The 15616-nt window shown below is 35.5% G+C and overlaps 1 protein-coding gene across 1 annotated transcript in view; it reads right to left on the bottom strand.

The window, feature by feature from the left end:
* RYR2 (ryanodine receptor 2) overlaps positions 1-15616 on the bottom strand; it is a gene marked incomplete at its 5' end in the record, with an annotated part of 392755 nt that overhangs the window by 185075 nt on the left and 192064 nt on the right. The window contains 4 exons of the mRNA XM_082048672.1: positions 1244-1485; positions 5173-5306; positions 5711-5829; positions 12058-12153. Coding sequence (XP_081904798.1) covers positions 1244-1485; positions 5173-5306; positions 5711-5829; positions 12058-12153 — 591 coding nt within the window. The remainder of the gene's footprint in view (positions 1-1243; positions 1486-5172; positions 5307-5710; positions 5830-12057; positions 12154-15616) is intronic.

Raw genomic sequence — 15616 nt, forward strand, 5'->3', positions numbered from 1 at the left:
CAATCCATTGCTATTCTGATTGGAAAATTCTTTTGAAATGTAAAACTGTATTATTTTCCAAGTACCAAGCCGCAATGCCTCAAAACATTAAAATCTTGAATGATATGTACAGCTGACTCACTAAAATGTGTCTCTTGTCTGCTACTAAGCTTTAGAAAACTGGCTTGTGTCTTCACAGTGGCAAGAATTGCCATTCCAATAAGTCTAATTCAGTTTTTAGTCGGTTCTACAGTTCACCACTGCCCAACAATGTCCCAAAATCAAAGGAAAAAAATCTTTCCTCAAAAAGGTGTAACCACAGTAGAAGAATTTTTTGAGAAGTTTAGGACTGTCCTAAATGATATCTGGGAAGCTTTTCACAGAAGTTAAATTATGTGAAAAAGAGAGCAAGCTTGCTTTCTTATTATTCTGGTTTTCCTGAGCTAACCCAGGTAAAGGAGAAAATAAGATATTTGCAGAATCAACAGTAAATACAGATAGTGTAGATATTCTGTTCAGCTTCCTTTAAAACTAGAATTTGCATACAGAAATTACCACTAATGAATAAAACCAAGCTGGGCCAGTAATATTTTAAAGGCAAATATCTGACTAAATACACCACATACAAGCTAAGAATATGATTCTGCAAGTCTTGCAATAAACAGCCAGTGTTAATGTATGCAAATAAAACATCACACCAGAAAAATATCTGGTTTTAAAGTATGGCAAAAAGCATATTTTAAAAGTTTCTTCACCTCTAAAGTATTCCTAAACTTCTAAACTAAAGAGCCACATTTAAAAAAAATGTTAAAAAAAAAAAAAAATCCTGTGAATTAAATCTCTCAGGATGTTCTTACACTATCACACATAAATTACAAATCCAGACAAATGGTTTTGAGACTTCATTTTTTGCACCTTTGGAGTTTTAAATAAAATCTTTATAGTTACTTTGGAAAAAAAAAAAATCCAATGCTGAAACAAATTATTAGTCTATCTGAATTACTTTGTATAAAACAATTTTTTCAATATGCAATGTCAACTTCAAACAAGTTCTCATATAGGGTACTGTTTCTGTATATTCCTAGCATCAACTGAAACATCTGATTCACTTTGCTGCTGTTGAAAACAAATTCACTGAACTTGCAAATAATGTTCTAGTAAAAAACAACCAAACAAAAAAAACAACAAAAAAACTCACAACCAAATAAAAAAAACTCTCAATACAAAACATCACACTCAAAAAAGACCACAGAAAAATGAATACCTGACCACAGATGTAGACCATCAAAGCCATAGGAGTACAAGTCATCACCAACACCATTTCCTCCCCACTCTGCTCCTCCACCTGGATATGGTGAGTAGCCCTCTGTTGAAGCCCAGCCAACTCGTAGATGAGTTGATTCTGCAGTCACAAAGGGCTCTAGATGGTCCACCATAAGTTCATAGTACCATTTTCTGTATTGGGCAGAGCCTTCACTAATCCCCAAGAAGATGTTGGGTCGCATGCTTAAACAGAAAGAATAAAAGTTGTTTTTTTTTTAATTTTCTGAAGAACATGATGAACTACTGCAGACTCTTTGTTAAACTCAAATTTCATGCTTTTTTGTGTGATTAAAACCATAGAAGTAATTTTATATCATAGAATACCACATTGGAATGGACCTCAAGGATCATCTGGTCCAACCTGTCTTTGCAAAAGCACAGTCTAGACAAGATGGCCCAGCATCCTGTCCAGTCGAATCTTAAAAGCGCCCAACATTGGGTCCCTGGGGAGACTATTCCAATGGCTGATTGTTCTCATTGTGAAAAATTTCCCTTTCCAATGTTCCATTGGAATCTTGCCAGCAGTAAATTGTACCCGTCACCCCTCGTCTTTTCCATGTGACTACTTGTAAAAAGGGAATTTCCATCTTCTTTGTAGCCACCCTTTAAGTACTGGAATATGGTGATAAGGTCTCCCCTAAGCTTTCATTTCTCAAGGCTGAACAAGCCCAGTTCTCTCAGCCTTTCTTCCTATGGTGACTTCCCAGTCCTTTGATCACCTTTGTGGCCCTTCTCTGGACCCTCTCCAGACTGTCCACATCTTTTTTGCCTAGAAGGACAAAAACTGAACATAGTATTCCAGCTGACAGGTACTTAGTACAGTGGAATAATGACTTCTTTGACTCTGCTGGAGATGCCCTTGTTGATGCAGCCCAGCATCTTGTTGGGCTTCTTAGCCGCAGCAGCACACTGGTCACTCATGTGGAGCCTGTTGTCCATGAGGAGCCCCAGGTCCTTTTCCACAGAGCTGCTCCCCAGCCAGATAGAGCCTACCCTGTGCTGCACTCCTGGATTCTGCTTTTTTCATCTCCAGAGTTGTCAGTTTAAAGTCTGCCTCACCAAGTTGGCCAGTCTACTGTAAAAGATTTCCTTGCCTCTTCTGGACAAGTGGATCCCTTCCCTTCCTAACAGGCTATAATCAAAGAATGTCCCATTGTCATAAAAGACAAAACCCTCACAGCAGCACCAGACATGAAGACAGCAGTTGATTTGCATTATATGTTTATTTCTGGTTGCACCCTTACTTCTAACTGCTAAAATGGAAGAAAAGATAATATGGGCACCAATAATTCTTGCTTGCACCTCCAGGGCTTTGTCGCCTTCCTTTATTCTGCTCAAGTTCTGGTTTGTGGTGTCATTTGTGCCCACGTGAAAGAGCAGCAATGCATAGTAGTCTGTGCTCTTGAAAAGTTGTGCACCCTTTCAGCAACATCTCAGACCTTAGCTCCCTGAAGGCATCATTGTTATTCATTTACTTATTCTGGTAAACAATACTATATACAGTTAAAGTTTAAAAGTGTTTGTGTCAGTAACTGAAACAGTATCCTCACTCAGATACCAATAACAATATTTTATCTGTTTGAATGTTTAATAGATGTTAAAGCCTACAAACAAAAATGACAGCTATCCACCAGCTACCAACAGAAATGCAATTAGTATATACTATAGGTTTTATTTTACATAGCAAACTGCATTCTGTAACACTGATTATTCAAGAGAGTAACATTTACAAAGATACAAAAATAAAGTGTCAATCTATTTCAACATTCTCTTGTACCTCTTCCTTCCTTATTCTAAGTCTTGTATAACTCAGTAAGTTGTAGTGATTGTACCAATCTTTACTATCAGTTTGATGTTCCTATTGCTGATGACTTTAAAGCACTTCACAAACATGCTTGAAAAGCAAAATATTACTGTGCTTCTTCAATATTTAGTTAAATAGCAATTTGTAGAGTCATACTTATCAAGGTCATGAGGAAAGAGAAAAAAAGGAAGGAAAACTATGTTCTTCTAATGTAATTTTTGGCATAAGACTGTATCTTGAATCTCATCCCAAAAAATCTGTCTCCAGACAATCATTACTGTGTCAGCTTTGTACTAAGAAAGCTATCCAATTTGAATTAAAACCGCAGAGCACAGAAGTATACAAAAAAAAAAAAAACTAAAACAAAACAAAAAAAAAACCAACAACAAACTTTTAGACCTCTAGGTTGAATGTAAGTAGTTTTCACATCCTTCCACTGGACTGAGTTATAACATCTATAAATATTTTATTTCTGCATACAAGCTGCCTAATCAAAGATGTAGCTCTAAGCCAGCCCCAGCACACAGTGTGCCTGCTGGTGCAGGGAACACGGGGAGAAAAAGAAGGGTTGATATGGACTGTTAAATACACGTCAGTGTAAAAGTAGATTGTACTGATCTGATTGCTTGTAAAATAACTTGTTTTATCACACAAGACTAATACACTTTCTTTCTAGAAGTATATGAGGTGTCTTTTGCCAACAATTTAAGTAGAGATACTCTTCACTTTGTTACAAGTCAAACATTTTATCTCCTTAAAAAATATAAACACAACCTGTTTGACAAAAGCAATCTTCCAGAAAAGTGAAATCATTTTTAAGTTATTGGTAGGATCACCAATTGATTTTTTTTCTGTCTGAACACAGTACCAGCTTTATTATGACTTTGTCCAGACTCCACAGCTTAATCAACCTAATCGTCCAACTTACTTTTTTAAATACAGGTTTGTGAATAGAATTTTGCAGCCCCCCTGGAGAAGTATGTTAAACAGCAATATCTTAGAAAGGTTCTTTGCCAACTATTTTTGGTGCAAGGTATGCAAGTCTCAGCCTATCACTACATGTTTTCAATATTTCATGGGTCTTTCTGACTCTTGAAAAATATAAACCTTTTTTTCATTAGAACTGCAAATATGAATATTCTCAATGACAACTTTCTAACGCAGAGCAAAAATATGTATTAACTACACGGAATGATTCCCATTACACCATCTTTCCATCTTATATGCATTGGTATGTTATTGCATGTGTTGGGGGAAGTCAAGTCACATGTAGTTATGAAAAATAGGAGCGAATATGTCAGCTATAAAATCGTCAAGTTCATTTCACCTTTAGATTTGAGAAGGCGTCTTTATAATATACAGTTGTGGATTTTTTAGGTTCTTCAGCACCTAATAAATCCTATGAACTCTCAATTATAAGTACTATGTCTATGTTTCAACTTTCATTCTCACTTAATTATTGACACTTTTTCAAACAGATAGAAGTTTGAGGCAGAGGAAGACCCCATTAAGCTTCACTTAAAGTAAGATTCCTCTGCTTCACCATAAATTCAAACGCTGTATGAACATTTACTTTGTAAACATTACTTTGCTAATTTGTTACTAGCTTCATCTTGTTATTAACATCTGCTAGAAGGCAGTTTCTCCAAGTCCCCATGGAAGGAAAGGTGAGAGCAATCCCTAAATATCCCAGGCCCTGGTGAAGATGTTTGGCACCGAATTCTTGATGCTGACCGAAGGTAATTAGGAAATCTTCACAACATCACAAACGTAAAGGCAAACACAGGGCAACGGCTGAGAAGACTTTGAAAGCACGGCTAGATCTAGATAATCTTTAGAAGAGACGACATTTTCACAAACTTAAAGCAGATTAGAGCAGCTTTAGATTGCAGCAGCTGTCTCTGCCCCATGCTTTGATTCTAACCAATATTGCAAAGTGTATTTAAAATCATAGAATAAAATATCTTAAAGTTTTGAAAGTAAAACAGGTTTTCTGTAGTGACTATTTATTTTAACTGCAAGTTTTATTCTGCTTTGTTCAGAGATATAGATTTTTTTCTTTTTACCTGCTCACGTGGTTGACAAGGCGTGTCTGTAAGAGCAGATCTCTTCCTGGCAGAAGATTATCACAGATTAGATGTTGATTAGACCGCACAGCTACTCCATGACAAACACAGAGAGAACACAAAACATCCAAAACCTGAAAAAAAAAAGATTATTTTCATCTTAAGTATTTTTTCATAATCACTGTGAGTTCCGTCAGGCAATATAATGCTATGTACCTTCTTACTGGAAGACATCTAAGGGTATGTCATTCATCCAACATAATAGTTTTATTTTATAACAATTCTGAAATTCTCTTAACAATATTAAGATATATTCTTCCTGCTGCCCTTGAGAATTAGTGTGCATCCACATTTTCATCAAAAAGAAGATAATGTTCCTCTTTGCTTCTTCAAACTGTGCACATGCCTTTTAGGAAAAGTTTCACTCCTAATTATAAATACTGTATTAAAATATTTGAAATCTAACTTCTACACAGAACAACATGTTTGCTTTGTTCACAAATATTCACCTAAATATACTTGTCTCTTCGTTGCCTACCTTATGGTTTCTTCCATGTTTGTCCAAAAGACAGATGATTGATTTAATATGTCCTTCCTTAATAATGTTTAGAGCTTCTGGGCTTTCCACCAACACACAGTGTAAAACCTCTAGAATTCCTGGGGGGGTGGGGGGAGGAAAAAAAAAGAAAAACTATTTCTTCCAAGTGCATATAAAATCATAACTGCACATATAACTTCCTAATATATTGTTCAGCAATGTGGAATAGTTTCAAACAGCACTGTTTCTGATAAATAAAACCATCAGGATTAAGGTACTTCTAGATTTCTCAAAATAAGTCAATATAGTAAAAATCAGAAAGCACAGAAAAAAATGTAAATTAATTTGAATTTTTAATAATAAATATGTGGTGATGAACACTCGCAAATTCAAACAAACTGAATAAAATATTTGTTTTCAGTGAGGAGGTGACAACTTCATACTACATACATATTATACACATAAAACATGCTCTCCGTATTTACAGTTTTCTGTTTCTCCCTTTAGAAAACCATACAAACCACTAAGGGAATCATGTAACTCTGAATTAGAGAGCCAAGGTAAATTCCCAGTCTACTGGCCCATTGTGTGTAATTTTCTTTGTGTATGTAACAGCTATACTGGGAGCCACAATGATGCTCTTAAAGAGCAAACAAACAGAAACTAGAAAGAAACTAAGATGTGCAAGGAAGCAAGAACCTCTAAATCTCCAGTGACCCCTCAATTAAATGCAATTCCAATCCAAATAAAGTAGTAGTCATTGCCGTCAAGAATCATTAGCCTTAAAACAGTTCCCTGCAATGGGGCACTAAAACAAGCTCCTGTGTGTAATGGATCAAGTCAGCACTTGCTTTGGGATGTTCCATATTTCATAAATACAAATTTTACATCATTAGCAGTTGCTACAGTTGTTGCCACAATGAGAAAAATCAGAGCACTGAGCAAAAGCTGATAAGCAGTCTTAAACATAGAGATATGCAATTGCAGTTTGTGTCGTACATCTCTCATCATTCTGTCTTCAACCTTGTATTCAAGCCATGGCTCCAAACAAGATTTACAATATGAGTCTTCTACTCTTTGCCACACTCTCTTCTACTAAAAGAAAAATGTAGCACTGCAAACTCCCCTTGGTGTGGCAAAAAAATTCATCAGATAAACACACTATCTCAGTAAGAGTGATCTGGTATTTCTTTCATCCTAGTGAGGAAGAGATCATCAGCCCTTACAGTTGAGCAAGCCTAGGGTCAGTTAAGGGAAAAAGTTCCAAACAGCTACTAACTGAACACAGATTTTTCAGTCTCAGTGCCAAGACAGCGTTATGACAGAGAAATATTAGATTTGAAACAGTATTTTTGCTGATCAGCTGTCTCCCTCTCACCTTAACATTCCAGACTGCATATATAACTTATAGAGAGAGCAAGTGCTTTCTGTTATATTTCCACAGGTGTGGAATAAATCACTGAAAAAATGTGTATCATAAGCAAATGGCAGCTAATATTTAAGAATTTAAAGACTGTGGATTATCCACATGAATGTCCTCAGTAGGCATCTGAAGTTTTGCAAACAATAAAAGCAAGCTTTTCACTTTGTAAATGATAAAAAACCATAAATGCAAATTTAAGGAAAAAGAATATGTATTTTGATTTATCGGGGGTATTTTTACACACACTCATCCCTCTTTCTTTTTGGTTAATAAATCCTGAGTAAAAAAATACAATATAGTCTGGAACATTACAACTAACTGATCATAAAGCCTCTCACAAACAAAAATTGAGCAAGCATTTTAGAGACAACCAATCAAAAATTAAAAGAAAAAAAAAAAAAAGTCAAAACCACAATATAATGAGCTAGATGTAAACTCCCAAAGTCATTCTGTAGCCCTGAAGGTATAAGCAGAAAATTTCAACTACAAATAAGAGAACATATTAAACCTGAATTTGGCTGCAATAGATGCACACTTCCAATATTGATAAAAAGGATGAAAACCTAAGAGTCATGAGAGCAAGCTAAAGGAGTAGATGTCCTGCAGCAACATAGCAGGAGCACAAGCCATCCAGCCTCCCAACTAGACAGGCAGAGGTCTCTTGATCATGGTAAAACTACCTAGGGAGGTAAGGAAAGTTTTACAAAAGGATCTCCAATCTAGAGTGGTTATCTGGAACAAGATGGACAACTTTATTTTGTGCCACAGTGGTCTGGGAATGCAGGAAAAACACTATATTGAAAAGCTGGTAATATAAAGTTTGCCACTTCTCACCGTAGCACTGAAATACACTTTTAACTATATAAACAGTAATCCAATATGAAGTGCTACCACATAATGTAAGTGTGGTAGCCATAACCTTGGAATTTTCAGATTTGTGCAGGTAGATTCATAATCCTATTTTTGTCTTAAAATAGTATACAGGGTTCATTTTCTAGTCTTAACCTTTTCAATAACGGAAGTAAAAATACTTTGAAGATGTTAAAGAATCAATAATAAATGAATGTTATCAATTAGACCCAGCTGCCACAGCAACTTCTTCAATTACTGCAGCATCTGAATGCTCATTATCAAACACATCATTTTCTAAGGGCAAATTCCTTCTACTTCAGAAAAAATTGTCTATGAATGTACAATGTCTGTTTGGACTGGTCTACTTTTGGATTGTCTATATTAAAGACAACTGGACCTGTTCCGATTTCATTGGAGTTGCTCAAGGCAGTAAAGCAAGTGTTCAAATTTAATACAAATATCACAAGCAATATGATATGCAGAGTTCATGATAAAGGTGAATGAAAATTCTTTTTTAATGACAAACAGATGAAAGGAAGCATACATGTTCAGGACAACATGTTGGCTCATTTAATGTCATACTGTACAATAGAACAAGGTAATCCCATCTGGAATGTATTTCAGAAAAGAAGACTAATCTAATCTTAATTTATGCATTCAAGAGAGAGCTGAAACATTTGCATTGCATTATTCACTCAGCTCCTGTAGTATCTCACTTCTAATACAGTCTACTGTTAGACAAATTTATACTTGGACAAATCTTCATTTTCTTTCCTTTGCTTCAGTGAACATCAGGAACAGAATGAATTTCTAATCTAAAACACACAATCAACTCACAATTGCTGTTTATACCCTTAATGCTTTTATTCCATTTTTATAATATTTTTAGTTCAAGGATAAGAAAAAAGTGAAAATAGGAATTTTATTAATAATAGTTTATGGAGACAAATCTTTATCACAGGACATTCAAGAAAACACCTGCAGGAGATGTAGCTGACAACATCACTGTTGAAGGTGAACTTAATTTTGGAGTGATTAACAGAGCATGGTGTTACTTCCTTACAAACACTTCTTTACATTAGAAAATTAATTAATTATTTTAGGTGAATATATGCAGCCTGGTATTCTTATCTAAAAGGTGTCCAGTATTTCTCCCTATTGTAGACCTACCACTGTAGATTAAAACAGTGCATATCCTTACTCCATTGAAGCCATATAATGCCTAAAACCTGGCAAGCAAGCATCCCATGTAAAATCAAAAAAGCACATTTACATACTAAAAGCTAAACATACTGTGCCTCTCAAGATAACTAAAGCATAGCATAAGCAGCATGTTGTATAACTGATTCCCTCAAAACCAGAAAAAGTCTTAATTATAAAATCAGTCTGGAAGGCAACACGGAAGTTATGTTACCAGAACATATGGTGAACGAGTTCAAATGACCTAGCTCCTAGAGGAAAACTCAGGACAAAAAAGCATTGCAAATATTAGTACCTTCGGAATTTTTGCAGCATGTCATGATGCTCATTATGCAGTATGACTACTATGTCAGATTACTTTGCTGTTTACAGAATTCGTCTCATACCTTACTATAATATCATAAGGTTTTTATTTTCAAAGCTTATTTTTACTTTCAGATTAATTTTTAAAAATACATGCGCATAGCAGAAACCATGTAACACAGCATTTTTAGAGCTGTCATAACAGATTTCATCTTGAACCTCTAACAACTGAGTGCAAAGTTTTGCATTATTTCTGAGAATCCTAGCCCTGCAAGTTTCAAATGTAAAATTAGGTCTCTTAGGAAATAATTTCACCATGAATAACTGAGGAAATACATTGACATTAAGAAGGTTGCAGTCAAATACCATGCAACTACATAACTGTGAGAACACTTTCCTTAGATGAATGCTCTCTCGCCAATGGTGGGCTGTAGTGGAGATCTAGCTGGAGATTTAGCCAACTTTTAAATGCTTGTTTCAGTTCTCTGTTACTCAAATGTTCATGAAAACAAGAAGATCACAGCACCTGCAGAGCAGGTTTCTCTGACAATAATGCAAACCAACACGAATGTTCAGTCATGAAATCTATTTAGTTAGAATCTCTACACCTAATATACTAGCTACAGTGACAGGATTATCAGCAAATCTCTAACTAGACACCAGTGGCATGAGCAGCCAGCTGTCTATAACATCCCCTGAGAACTAAAGTAGTGATACAGATTTAGTCTCATGTTCCTTTTGCCTCGTAGCTTGAGCAGCTCAAGGATTCAGAGCATAAACAAACCACAATTGAAACACACCAGGTGCACATCAGGAAGAGGAAGTAATAGCACAGTAAAAGAGATCCCCTGCCCTAAAGCCATAGTTCTGCAGCAAAAACATGAAACAAAATTCTGCAAAAATACTTCTACGAAACATTGCTGATGGGAGAGGCTTACACAGGTAAATGCTTCAAAGTATCAAAACAAGCCTCTGCACCAAGAGAGGAATAAATGACTTCTAAACTTTCTGCTTGCTCCAAGAGTTGAGAAAGGCAAAAAATTTCCAGAGGAGAAGCATCTATGTATAACTGCACTTTGCAGCTGCAATCACTCACTGCAGACCTTGACAATCAGCTAGTGAACACCATGGCAGTTCACCCTTGGCTCTGAGAGGGAGAACAGTCCTGCCACTGGCATTTGACCCATGAAATCAACACTATTAATTGGAGAAACGTGGTCCTAATATCTCTTCAGTAACTTCAAGATACACACAGCAGAGGTTCTTTAATACAATGAGATTTGTCTACCATCTGTTTACAAAATCAAAACTATGGTGGCATGTTTCAAACACATACTTTTAAGAAAATAGAGTGGTATTGTTAAAAAATAGTATTCTAACAAGTACTGAAGAGCATTTTTTTAAAAGAAGCACATGCCAAATGTGGTAATCCAGGAAGCCACATTTAAAGTTCTGTTATAGACTTCTATTATGTCAATAGCTACATAGAAGACAGCAAAGAGGTACAGAGTAACAATGTGTCAATGTCAATAGGAATCATATATCACCATGAGAAATTCTTAAGATATTATTTACATTCACATAGTATGCACTGTTCATACTAATTATTTCTTATTCTCCTCAAAAAGTGTATTTTGCCAATACAGTCCAAAGAGATTTTTGATCAAATTTAGCTGTAACTTTTTTTAAAAAATCCTTTGGAAACTTAAAGATTCAACGTTTTTGTTTAGCAGAGTAGGTTTATGGAGCACAGATTGCTTTCAAAGATACAGAATCCAGAATCACCATTTCAGCGAGAAGTTCAGTACAGCTCAGCATATCTTCATTTACTTGCACTTTGAGCAACACAGAGACTAATAATAGACACTAAGGGGTTAACATAGTCATTTAGCAAGAAGATCGGGCATTAGGTAATGACAAAATAAATTAGCTAGCTTAAAGAATTTGTGTCTAAAGTGAGACAAAATTCCCAGATTCTCAAATCTCCAGTGTGTTTCAGGCATTCTTCTTGTTGACTTCAAACAGAAATTCAAACAGGGAATGCATGTGTATTACGTAGGTAACCCTGTTACATGCAATATATGGGTGTTTCAAGACCCATCTATTACACATACTCAAGTAGAATACATGAACTTTCCTAGATTACCACTACAGTCCTTTAAGAAGAGACAAATTATATCCATTCCATACAGTCATTATTATATTTAGTTTGATGCAAATCCTGAAAAACATGCAGACTTCCAAAGAGAAAGGAAGAGAAGGTACTATTAATAGAATTACAGAGAAAGTAACTTAATACAAATTAAACTGTTTGGCAAAATGGTTTGTGCGCCTGAGTTAGAAGGTAACATTACAACCAACTGGTCAAGGAAATGACTGCCAAAACTTATGGTAGAATTAGAAGTGAAACCTATATGCAAAAATGTTACAAATATAAATCTCACTTTATTAATATAATTTACTCTCTCATAGGAAGAACTTCATGATAACTAGAATGAACAAGGATATCACTAATTTTAAAGAATGACAAGCTGGTCAAATAAGGAAGTTAAAATACTATAAAGCATACCAGAAGAAGCTTCCAGTCTTTCTAATCTGCTGATCAGCCAATCAAGAGATCCAGAAAACTGAGCACAGTTTTTACGATTCCCTCGAATCAGAGCCGCTATTGGGAAAAAAGAGGAAAAAAAAAAATAAATCACAATTATAAACCCATTTAAACTAAAAGAATCTCTGTCTGGTCTTGCCAGGAGTGATCCAGTAAGATAGATTCTCAGTCTTTAATTATTGATGTTCTTGATTTAAATTTAAATAGTTAGATTTAAGCATAAGAAATAGCCTTGTCATGAAATTGACCTTTAAGTTATTCGAACTATTTTGGCTGTACAATCATCTCCATAATCCCTGCAAAGTCCTCTACATGACATCACCAGCACTGACCCCACAAAAGTCAGCTGCTACTGTAGAAACAAATGTCTGTAAAATAGTATTCTTGTAAAGACAGTAAACATTGGAAGAGCAAAATTTGAAGCCAAAACCACAAGTGTGATGAATTGTAAATTATTTTCTATTGATACAATACCTTTGTTCAAGAATAACAGGAACTAAAACAAGATAGATGTCCAGGAACTATTTGTCATGCTTTTGATGGGGCTGCAGGGAGGAAGGAACTGGTTTGAAGCTCTTTCACCTTCACATTTTAAGCTGAAGATTGAAGCAGACTGAATGTGTGCAGTGATTTGGTGGGTAGAACTGACTAGAAATCCCACTGAGCACTGCAGGTGCTCACAAACCTGCCCTGTCCTGGAACATGTGCCTTAGCATGTATATGCATACACATGAGACCTCAGAGAAGCATCTGTTCTGCCTGAAAAAAACAGTAAGACACTGAGATTTCTGTTTGGTGTGTGGAACAGTGCAAACTGCTTTTCTTAAGATCATTTTCTAGTTATGCCAACAAATTATTTCAACCTGAAATTTCTATGGTTATTTGCAGCAGCAGAGGCTGTTTGCCCTGCTAAGAGGCAATGGCCTCTTAAAACCTATGCTTTATTGGTGCAGAAATTCACTATATTACATTGCAACTGTGGGTTTATGCTGTTTCATTTGTAAAAGGCTAAATGTACAGACTTGTGACATAAACATGATATGAAACTGTATTTGCAAAGTGGAAATGCAATCTTGGAGTTAGTTGCAAACAAGTCACTGCACTGACAGTTCTGTATCATTAGGAAACAGATCAAAATCCAGGTGCTTCATAGCAAAAAACAAACAAAAAAACCAACCAAACAAAAAAAAAACAACCAACCAACAAACCAACAACAAAACAAAACAGAACAAAAAAAACCAACCAAACAAAAACAACACATGAACAAACAAAACCAAAACCCAGCCCCTAACAAGGAAAACAAACAAAGTCCTTTCTCTTGCTGTATTACATGATAAAAGAATCTATACCCTGAAAGTTTACATATTTAATTAATCATGGCCATAGTTATTTGAAAATACTTGGGAATCATAAAAGGAGGAAGAAGACACAGATTAGAACTAAAGAACAATTGTTTCTGTAAGTGACTTTTTTGTTGATTATAGGTAAGCCATATAATCCCACTGTGCTTCAGGTGCAAACATAAAATGAAGGCTGTAATAGTTCATCGCTTAACACGACATGAAGAAATTTAACTTCATTAACAGAAATAAGACACAGATGGTTTCATAAATGCAGCTCAGCAGAGGCTTGTGAAAGGTTAGTATTCAGTGATTAAAGCTGTGCACTAAATGAGACACACAGCCACTTAACATGGAAAACAAAAAATAATATACAACAATTGCTTCTTTTATTGCCCACTACTCTGAACAAGACTAGTATCTAGTTTTAAAGAAATAAAAACCAAGATGTGGTCAGTCAGACATTAAAGTCACATAATTACATATACTCCTGTGCATTCTTTGGTGATACAAAAGCATCAAATACAAGTTCAGAGTGATTGTATGTATTTGTCATACAGGAAGGACAGATGCCTTAGTAGGTATATAGCAATCATTTTAAATTGAAACAGGGTAGGTTTATAGGGTGTTTCGAAGATGAACCTAATATCAAACCAGTATATTTCATGATGGCAACATGTTACAGTTACACAAAAATGTACAGTTTAATGAGTTCTTAAGTTTCAGTAACCTTTTTATAAATTATAGAGATACATAATAAATAAAGAGATATAGTGATTTCAAATTGGGTCCATCTTGTTGAAACACCTTTTAGATTGAATACAAGGAAGGAATTTTTTACCATGAGGGTGATTGGATCAGAAGATCTTTAAAGGTCCCTTGCAAGTCAAACCTTCCTATGATTCCATGATCTTTATATGCAAAAGTATCCAGTCTCAACTCAAAGTCTATAAATGCCTCCATTCTCATCACAGTGAAATATATCACAATGTCAGTGATGCGACAGAAGCCATGAATTCTGGCATCACAGTTTGCTTTTATTTATGTGCAGACTGAAAAACAAAGTACTGTTTGCGGAAGCAAGACTGACCAAACAATATCCACTTGTCATCCATGCAATTACTATACAGCTCCAGCATTATTCAGAACAGAGCAATGTACAAATTCATTACAGCCAGATCAAAGCCAGGCATCTTAAGCATTAGCTGCCAAAAGATAGTTACTTCCAGCTAGGGAAGCAACATAAGAGGCAGAAAGGGCACACAGAGACTGGGAAGTCAACAAAAGCTTCTCCACTTTTGTACATGCTACAAGTCACAGAATCACAGAATGTTAGGGATTAAAAGGGAGCTCAAAAGATCATCTAGTCCATGGAAATATTACTTTGAACAGGACAAGTAGACTCTTTCAGAAGGAATTTCAGACTTGGATAAATGATTCAGTATTCAAGCCACTACTTCCTCTAGTCTGAGCTTTCCTTAATGCAACAAGATAAAACGAACTAAATTCTTACAAAAACTTCAGCACAACCTTCTGTGTATGAATAACACAACTACAGACTTTCATACAACATCATCTACACTCTAAAAGGTCATCAATTTATTTCATTGACACCTCTCTGGACCTAGTCTAGATACTTTTAAATGTTTATAATTCCTGCCATAACTCATTAGCATACATAAAACAACCACCTTAAAAAAAAACAAACAAACAAACAAAAAAAAACAACTAAAGCAGAATCACTTATTCACTTTACTTAGTGGGCATATATGAGCTGAAAGATCACTTCACTTAGTGGGCATATCTGAGCTGAAAGATAGATTAAAAATAAAAATCAAAATTTTTACCAGTGTTCCTTCTATAACAGGGGTGTCAAACTCATTTTCACCAGGGGCCACATCAGCTTCACAGTTGCCTTCAAAGGCAAAATGAGTTTGATGCCCCTGTTCTAGATGACCTTTTTATCTCAGGGTTGGACAAGCAGAAATCCCCCAAAACCATATTACATAACAGCACATTTTCAAGCATTCATACAAGCATTAGGGGGAGTGAAGATGAAAGAGAGAAGCAGAGGGAGGGAAAAACGTAACAGTAGCGCTGCTGCGACAAGAAACTCACACTAAGATTTATTATAATTTTCACTGTGAACTCTTAGTTTAGTTTCAAGCATTTTTTCCAAA

This window comes from Streptopelia decaocto (genome assembly GCF_964273445.1).
Source record: "Streptopelia decaocto genome assembly, chromosome: 3".
Taxonomy (NCBI): Eukaryota; Metazoa; Chordata; class Aves; order Columbiformes; family Columbidae; genus Streptopelia; species Streptopelia decaocto.